The 10,000-nt window shown below is 38.3% G+C and overlaps 1 protein-coding gene across 1 annotated transcript in view; it reads left to right on the plus strand.

Annotated features, from left to right (window-relative positions):
• fads6 (fatty acid desaturase 6) overlaps positions 1-8,245 on the plus strand; it is a gene marked incomplete at both ends in the record, with an annotated part of 10,560 nt that extends 2,315 nt beyond the window's left edge. The window contains 5 exons of the mRNA XM_080049594.1: positions 1,826-1,992; positions 3,270-3,450; positions 4,131-4,318; positions 7,171-7,350; positions 8,096-8,245. Of these exons, the coding sequence (XP_079905720.1) occupies positions 1,826-1,992; positions 3,270-3,450; positions 4,131-4,318; positions 7,171-7,350; positions 8,096-8,245 (866 nt within the window). The remainder of the gene's footprint in view (positions 1-1,825; positions 1,993-3,269; positions 3,451-4,130; positions 4,319-7,170; positions 7,351-8,095) is intronic.
• Positions 8,246-10,000: the final 1,755 nt, after the last annotated feature.

A 10,000-nucleotide genomic window follows, 5' to 3' on the forward strand; every position in this document is an offset into this window, starting at 1 on the left:
ACTTAATCCAAATGACTCCTTTGCACTTATCCAATTAATTTAGTTCACAGATGATTTCCTTGTGAACTTACTGACATGCTACATGTTAGCAACCTAGCACGCTAACCCACATAACATTGGAATTTGCATTGGTATATTGGTTCATATAATAAATATACAGAAGATAAGAAAATTATAAATCTCATTTATTCTGTTCCGGTGATCATAAATGATATGTAACGGCAAACGAGACCATCAGTGCAGAGAATGTTATTTTTATATAGTTTTTCTTAATGCCTTTGTCATGGTGTATACGCTCACCCAGGAACAACAGCTGGCGTGGTAAAAACACTACCGCTTTTGTCCAAAGAGGGCGCAAGAATGAACACAAACTGAAAGTTCCTCGGTGCACCTTTTTAAATAGCAAAATAGACCAAATTCTCAAAATGTATCCGTGTCTGGCCTAGAAGACTCTGAAGTTAGTCAAAGTCAACAGGCAAAGACTGCAATCTATATTCAACAATGATAAAGTATTGATGCGTCGACCTTGGTGAAACATAATACTTTATCAGTTACAAAGAACATTCATACGGTCTGTTTATTTAAAGGTGCACTATGTCACTTTGGGTGTGTTGGATAAGTTGGAACATTTTCTAACTTATATTCTCATAACTGAATAAACAAAAATGTTGATCGCTGGAAAACTGTTTGAAGTTTGTAAACTGACTGCAGGCTCTGTGAATGTAAACAAATCCCCCGCCTCTAAAACTGCACACTGCACCTTTAAACTCTTCTTATCTACGGGATAATATTGAGTTGTTCTAAGGCGAGACGTGTCAGCAGTTTGTTCAACACTGGTCAATTTTCAAGTTCACAAGGGCATTAGTGGCCCCCCCAAAAGAATGTTTTTTTCTCAAACCCTCCCAAGAGTCCATGAGCGTCCAACGATTTATGGTCCTTCATCCTGTGTGTGTACCGTTCTAAATAGCAGAAAGTATGGGGATTGGAACTCAGGGGTGGTCACGCTTGACCCTCAGAATACCAAGGTGTCTCAGAAACATATTTGGAATGCAGGGAGTCTCTTTCTCAGAAGCTTTGGCCACCCACAATAAACATACACATGGCCTCTGTTAAAGGTGCAGTGTGTAGAATTAATTGTCAGTTTTCAGAACATACTTGGTAGAAATGTAATATAATATTCACAAGTATGTTTTAATGTCATTAGGGTCTTTTATATCTACATAAGAGCGGGGCGCTGAGGCCGCCATTTTGCACTGCCAGGATTCTACAGTAGCACAGAACGGACAAACTTAATGGCCAAAAGCATTTTTATCAAGAGGGTGTCCCTGGGGAAATGCACCTGTTTTGGCGAACGTTCACCACTAGATAATGCCAAATATTCAGATATTACACACTGCACCTTTAACCACGGCCAGGGAAATTACTAGATACACATTTCAGACCCACAATGCTATTCTAAATCCAAGGTCCAAGATGTACATTCAGGTGTTTATAGCTATGTGTCTACGGCTTTAAGATTCATATGAACAATTTTTATGTCATTCTCATTTTATGTAATAATCATTCTGTGTCTTGCTTGTACATTGTTTTACTCGATAAAACTAAACCCTATTTGTGTGTGTGTGTGTGTGTGTGTGTCCGTCCATCCGTCCGTTTATCTATCTATCTATCTATCTATCTATCTATCTATCTATCTATCTATCTATCTATCTATCTATCTATCTATCTATCTATCTATCTATCTATCTATCTATCTATCTATCTATCTATCTATCTATCTATCTATCTATCTATCTATCCATCCATCCATCTATCTATCCTCCAGCCTTCCTCCTGCTCTCCTCCCCCCAGCTTCCTCTCTTCTCGTTGGGCGTTGTCCTGATGGGCGTGTCCCATGGCGTCATCACCATCAAAGGAACTCACCTGGCCAGCCACGGCTCACTGAGCGAGTCCCAGACCTGGGCTAAGGTCTGGGCCGTGTTCTTCATAGAGGTCAGTGTGTGAGGGGGGGGGGGGGGGGTGTGTGTGTGTGTGTGTGTGTGTGTGTGTGTGTGGGGAGGGTGTGTGTCTGTGTGTCTGTCTGTCTGTCTGTATGTCCGTCTATCTGTCTGTCTGTCTGTCTGTCTATCTATCTATCTATCTATATCTGTCTGTCTGTCTGTCTGTCTGTCTGCTGTGTGTGTGTGTGTGTGGGGAGGGTGTGTGTCTGTCTGTCTGTCTGTATGTCCGTCTGTCTGTCTGTCTGTCTGTCTGTCTGTCTGTCTGTCTGTCTGTCTGTCTATCTATCTATCTATCTATTTATGTCTGTCTGTCTGTCTGTCTGTCTGTCTGTCTGTCTGTCTGTCTGTCAATCTATCTATCTATCTATCTATATCTGTCTGTCTGTCTGTCTGTCTGTCTGTCTGTCTGTCTGTCTGTCTGTCTCAGGCTAAGGGTCAGGGCAAAGGTTCTTATGACAGTTTGTTTTCCTAGAAGGCGACAGGACTGTTGAGCAAACACACACACAGACACATCCGCGGGTTCAAAAGTTCACAGAGTTGATTCCCCCAGCACTGAGGTCAATAAAAGTGATTAACCAAAGCTTTTATAACCTCATTTACATACTGTATATGGTGAATGCCAAGAGAAAAATATGTTCCTGTTTCTTTATGGCATTCAGTCTGTGGAAAACAAAAGGAAGAATTTCATTGTATGACTGAGAAGATGTTTCTTATTTTGCATATGACAATACACACTTTGAATGGTAGATAAGCACTCACTGTGTTTGGCTAGGTCACTCACATCTACAGCTGATATGAAAATGTTTATTGTTTTATTTTGATTTACGTCTGCTCTGTAATCAGGGGCGGATTTAGTTATTTTTGGGTCCTATATTGCAAACACAGACATGGGCTCCTCCACATGTCTAGTCCCCCCCCCCCCCTTTTTTAAATCCTCATTTATCTAAAAAAATCTTTTTTTCCACAATATATTTATTTTCTTTTTCCTTTTTTTACAGCACAATGAAACAAAACATACAGCAAAATACATAGAAAACTTTTTTATTTTTTTTTAATCAAAAAGGCCAAAAAAAGTTTTTTCCAGTTCTTTCAAATGACAGTTTCGTGTAGCCTATTTGTTAAAGGGGCACTATGCAGTTTCAGGATAGCCAAATATATAACCCAAAGTTACATAGTGCATCTTTAACTAACCCATGTGTATATTTCAATCAATTCTAATATGTATTTTCCTATTTGTTAACTCACCCATGTGTATCCTTCCCCCTCCAGATCTGTGGGTCCTTCTCCTCTCGTGCGGGGGTGCAGGGCCACATCAAGATGCATCACGCCCACACCAACATCATCGGTCTGGGGGACTCCAGTGTGTGGAAGGTTCCCTCTCTGCCGCGCTCTATCTACCTCTTCATCGCGCCTCTGTTCGTACCGATCATTACGCCTCTGGTGGCTATCAGTAAGAGGCAACACATGAACTAAATGAAAGAAATGCACACAAATGCCCCTTAACTCTGGTATAATGAGCACACAGCCTGTGTCTAAGCAATTGCTTATATAGACCCTGCGTTCCAAATCTTATACTCTTTCTTTTTTCTACATACTACATCTGACTATTAAAATAATCTAGTTAGCTTACATTAAGCATACAATTGGGACGTTCTTTTACTTATTTATTTCATCATAACATGGCTCCTTGGTCTTGCTTCTTGCTTTTATAACCGTCGCATCCCAGGTTGTTTTCATACGGAGGCTCCGTTGATGTGACGCCACTTCCGGTGCACACTGGATTGTGTGGTGCAAGAGCAAGAAAGGATATTTTATGCTCAAAATAGCATTTAAGAGGTTTGTTTTCCTTGGTACAAGGTAATATAGTGGATGTGTGGATATAAAATAATGCAAATGATCGGGTTTTTCAGTGAATCTAAAACATAAATTTTGTCCTCTTCGGCTCCCCATACTTTTCATAGGTCCCCTCAAATATTTCACCATTAAATGTGACTATCAGCATAAAGTTGAGATGGACTTAATTTCTTCTGATCTCTTTCTAACTCCCATGTTACCTCCCCTCTCTCACTCCGTTGTCACTCCATTCTCATGTATGTGACTAAAACATTTTTTCTAAATCTTTTTTTCCAGGCCATCTCAAGGAGCAGCCTCTTGCCCACATCGCGAGGACTGTTTTGATGGTTTCTCTGGGCCTGTATTCTCACTACTGGCTCCTGATAAACGTATCCGGGTTTCAGTCGACTGTAGGAGCCTTGCTGTGTATGCTGGTGTGCAGGGGGATGTTCTCAATGCCTTACATTCATGTTAATATCTTCCAGGTGAGAAATAACCAACAGCTGCATGCATGGCAAAACTGAAACCAAAGAGACACAGATTGATATATTTTGACAAGAGACCGTGTCAATCTTTTAGTGAGGCCCTATTTTGTCCCTTAGGGTTTACACTTCATCTGTCCGAACACACACACGCACGCACACACACACACACACACACACTCACTCACTCACTCACTCACTCACTCACTCACTCACTCACTCACTCACTCACTCACTCACTCACTCACTCACTCACACACTCTCTCTCTCTCTCTCTCTCTCTCTCTCTCTCTCTCTCTCTCTCTCTCTCTCTCTCTCTCTCTCTCTCTCTCTCTCTCTCTCTCTCTCTCTCTCTCTAACACATCAGATATTCGCTCTGTCCAAATACTTATACTATAAAACGTACAACATGTGTGTTGAGTAATAGTACAGGCATTTTGTGAGAAAATTGGGGGTGGACCTTTAAAAAATTGCAACAGAAACTATTTCGAATTTTGAATATGTATTTATTAACATACTAAAAGTCTTAAGGAATCCATGTGGTGGAAAGTGGTTTTTTCTAAGGGTTTTCTTAAACCGTAACTTTATACCAATTTTGGGCTTCCTAAAGTACTGATTTATGGTAGAGGTGAGATGTGCCAAGGGATGCTCTCCATGCCTTACATACATGTTAATAATAATAATAATAATAATAATAATAATAATAATAATAATAATAATAATAATAATAATAATAATAATAATAATAATAATAATAATAATAATAATATCTTTATTCATATAGAACCTTTAAAAACAATGGTTTACAAAGTGCTTTAACAAAATACATATGAGCAAGTACAATCAAATAAATACATAGGCCTACTAAACAAACAAAAAACACATATTATTTATTTATTATTCTTCCGGACAATTACACACAATACACAATTTTCTCTTTGCATATTCATACATATTACTTTGTGTTATCATATACAAAAAGATAAATACCCATACTCATATATATACACAACAAACCAAACGAGATTAATAGGTGCTAGGGTCAAAAAGACATTGAGGAAGAGAATACAAAGAATAAGTAAAAGCAAGTCTATACAAATGTGTTCTAAGAAGTGATTTAAAGGAGGTTAGTGATTGATGTTAATATCTTCCAGGTGAGACATACCACCAGCTGCAAGGCCTCACTGATTTACTGTACTGTACACAGTGTTGAGTAAGAGACTTTTTCTGCATAGCTTTGCCAACTCACCAAGGACTTCACACACACACTGGAAACAAGTTGAAACAGAGCAATGCTGTCCTGGCCTAGGCATGAATGTAGTTTTGGCTAAAAGGTGCTACGAGGAACTTTTAAATATTTCTGAAACAGTCTAATTTTTCCCTCTGATGATCATGAATTACATGAAACAGCAAACGAGAGAGACCATCAGTGCAAAGCATGTTTTTTTATATGTTTTTTCTTAATGCCTTTGTCAAGGGTATACGCTCACCCAGGAACAACAGCTGGCGTAGTAAAAACTAGACTGCTTTTGTCCAAAGGGGGTGTAAGAATTAACACAAACTGGAAGTTCCTCAGAGCACCTTTAACTAAAGCTACTTGGAAAAAGGTAGTTCAAACTACTTTGTAAAAATATGCTACACGTGAAATCTTAAAGGTAATTTTACAAAGCTCCCTGTAACCTTATAGTATGCTCATAATCATATAATCATAAAAATACCAAAAAATAATATTTAAAAGAAATTTACAGAAATTTCATAATACTGTAAGTTTTTAAACAACAATTTAAACAACTTGTGAAGCTGCCTCTCTGTCTTTCCTATCTGTCAAATAAATCGTAAAAAAATGCCAAAAAAAATCTTAAAAAAAATATATATTCCAATACTGTAAGTTATATTTAAACAACTTGTGAAGCTGTTACCCAAACTTCAGAGGAGTTCTTGTTCAAAGAGCAGCATCGTGTTTCCACAGCGATCAGACCAGTATTTGAACTAAAGGGATAAAAAGGAACGATTCATGCGTGATTATCCTTGGAAGCCATTGTGCATTGTTCTGATCAAACAAGTGTCTGAAGGTGGATTAGATTTTTTTTTTTTTTAAGATTTTTTTTTTACAATAAAACAAAGACACACACACACACACACACACACACACACACACACACACACACACACACACACATAATAAAACACAGGCTCTTGATGTTAATGGTGCATTGTGTAATATCTGAATATTTAGCATCATCTAAATATATACGATTAAAAGCCCCAGAACTGAAAATAAGACCATCTATTTATGACACTACAGCCTATGTAAGGGGTCTACAGACATTGCACCAAACATGTCTTATTACACTGTGTGTATCTTTAAAGTAGTTTGAAACTATGAAAGAGTAATTAAGTTAGCTAGGATATATAGAAAATAACTATATTGTCAGTCAGGTCATTTTCATTGCAGCCATTCCACATCGCTGTCTAAATGTTTAATGTCTAGTCTTGAATCTTGATGTATTTTCTTTGTTTTTTACCATCTCTTAAATGCAATTTCTAACTTCTAATCTTGATGTATTTCATGCCCCTGTAAAGCACTTCTTTGAATGGCCTTGTGTCTGAACTGTGCTATAGACATAAACTTGTCTTGGGGGCGCCCTTAGCTCAGTTGGTAGGGCGTCCCCCCCATGGGCCTCGGCCAGCAGCGGACCCGGGTTCGATTCCAGCCCGCGGTCGTTCTCTGCATGTCACTCCCCTCTCTGCCCCATTTCAACTCTGTCTCTACACTATCAATAAAGCATAAAAATGGCAAAAAATATCAAAAATGAATGAATAAATAAAATAAACTTGCCTTGTATATTCCCCAGCACATCGGTCTGCCCATGTTCTCTCCGACCTCTCGTCCTAAGAGAGTTTACCAGATGACCAACGGCGTCCTGAATTTACCCAGAAACCCCGTGCTCGACTGGATCTTCGGACACTCGCTCATCAACTGCCACGTCGAGCATCACCTCTTCCCCTTCCTGTCCGACTACATGTGTTTAAAGGTGTGTGTGTGTGTGTTTGGGGGGGGGGGGGGTAGGTGTGTGTGTGTGTGTGTGTGTGTGTGTGTGTGTGTGTGTGTGTGTGTGTGTGTGCGTGTGTGTGTGTGTGTGTGTGTATGTGTGTGTGTGTGTGTGTGTGTGTGTGTGAGTGTGAGTGTGAGTGTGAGTGTGAGTGTGTGTGTGTGTGTGTGTGTGTGTGTGTGTGTGTGTGTGTGTGTGTGTGTGTGTGCGAGCAAGCAAGCAAGCGAGCATGTGTGTGCTTTTACATCTACGGTGCCCACCATCTCTACCATTGTGTCCTTGAGCAAGACACTTAACCCCAAACTGCTCCAGGGGCGCTGTACTATGGCTGACCCTGCGCTCTGACCCCCTCTGGAGTGTGGGAACTTGAGCGATGTTATTCGTTAAGACCAATTTCAATGTAGCCTTGTGTAAATTGACTAATAACTTAACTTACTTGAGTACTATCTGTTAATGTATATCTATACTTTAACTCGACTACACTTCAGAGGTACATTTGAACTCCACTCCAATTATTCGATACATTTAGTTTCTAGATATTTTACTTTTTTTTTTAATTTTATTAAAACAATCTAGATGATGGATCAAGCCAAAGTAACAATCTTATAATTTTTTTTTTTTATTTAATTTTTTTTAAACATATTAATTGAAATGTAGCCTCGTGTAAATTGACAAATAAACATAACTTATCCTAAAACTCAAAAACTCTATTTCTCTGTCTGTGCAGGTGAAGCCGGTTGTGTCCAAGTTTCTGACTGAAAAGAAGCTTCCCTACCAGCAGGACAGCTACCTCTCACGCCTTCGCCTTTTCTACCACAAATACCAGGAGCTGATGGTGTTTGCTCCGCCCATAACAGAGCTGGTTGGCATCCAGTGACGAATGGCGAAAAACAATTTACTCATAGAGACTTTCTAATGATTGATGCTGCTAGAAAATTCACTGTTTTTAGTGCATTTCTGAACTCTTAATTTTTTCTTTTTTTTTGTTGCTAATTTTCGGGCATTTTCCTCAAGTGCATTTTCCGACTTTTTAACAGTTTCCACACTGCAGGTTTGAATAGGTATCTTACGTATGTTACATAGATTTTTAATTAATACACATCAACACCTTAAAGATTTTAGTTTAAAGCTATAGCGCGTAACTTCTGTCGCCCCCTATGAGTAATTCTGAGTAATTACAACAACACTGTCTGTCGGTGCATCTACATGAGGTAAAGCTTTTGGTGATCGCGCATGGATTTTATACCTTCTGCTGTACGTCCAGGTTTTTTCTTAGCAGTAGAATCAACAACTGAAACATTTCTTGGGCTCTTCTTGGGATTTTTTCGAGCTCCTGCTCCTGCAACAGTGTTGAGGGTGGGGGGAGACACCAGTTTGTTAACGCTGCCATGCTGAGAAATACAGAGAGAGTTTTGTGGAGCTGATAGGCTTAATCAACTTTGTGTCAACTTGTTTGGCGATGGCTTGAATGTAAACGACATTCAAAATGTGAACATATGTTTCCTCAAAACAGTATTATTAGATATAATAATAATAATAGTCTTAGAAAAAGAATAACAAAAATGTATTATTATTATTTTGGGAAAATGACAGTTAATTTGCATATTGTATCAAGTGAAAATCTACTTTTCTTTATTACAAATTGCATATGTTATCCAAAGTTCAATCCACAAAGACTAGTCATAACAAGTTACATGATATTTAACCTTTAAAAATGTTAGGGAAATACAAAAAGCACATTAGTATGGTCTATATTATAAGCTAAGCTAGCTAGGCTAATGGTGGTATTGATATTACTAATTCAAAGCAATAAATAAATAAAAATAGAAATATGTTAAAAGAAAATGTATCGGTTCTCGTAGTAACAGATGCTGCTGTTGTAATTGTCTGTCTTCATCTTAAAAGCACATTTCTGACTGCACTGAGAATACATTTTAACATGAATGTACATGACATTTTTTAATTGCCATTTAGTGACACATTCTCTGCATTCCAAATCACATACTGTACTTTTTCTCTTTACTACACTACATACTTTTTTTTTCATTATGTCAAGAAATGTCAAGAATAAAGATGAATACTCCAAAATGCTATTGGAGTTATTGGGGCATTTAGCATACTGCAATTGACGTTCATGTATAGGGACATCCTAAATCTTTTTCTGGCGTACTAAATAGTAGGGAAGTATGGGGATTGGAACACAGGGCAAGTCTTGTATTCCAGTGTCCAAACTTTTTGTGCTGCATCATATTAAGTTGTTAGGATAAGTGAAATTGACAGACTTGAAGGTGCTCCGAGGAACGTCATTTTGTTAATTTTAGCGCCCCCTTTGGACAAAAGCGGTAGTGTTTTTACTACGCCAGCTGTTGTTCCTGGGTGAGCGTATACCCATGACAAAGGCATTAAGAAAAACTATATACAAATAGCATTCTTTGCACTGATGGTCTCGTTTGCTGTTACGTGTCATTTATGATCATCAGAGGAAAAATGAGACTGTTTCTGAAATATTTAAAAGTTCCTCGTAGCACCTTTAAAATTAAACTATACATCATTTATCTTAAACCTTTTTTAATTATAATGGAAATTTTGGATTTAAGTAAGAAAAACTATTTGACATTCAAGGGAGAAATGG

Source organism: Ammodytes marinus (assembly GCF_949987685.1).
Source record: "Ammodytes marinus genome assembly, chromosome: 20".
NCBI classification, from domain to species: domain Eukaryota; kingdom Metazoa; phylum Chordata; class Actinopteri; order Uranoscopiformes; family Ammodytidae; genus Ammodytes; species Ammodytes marinus.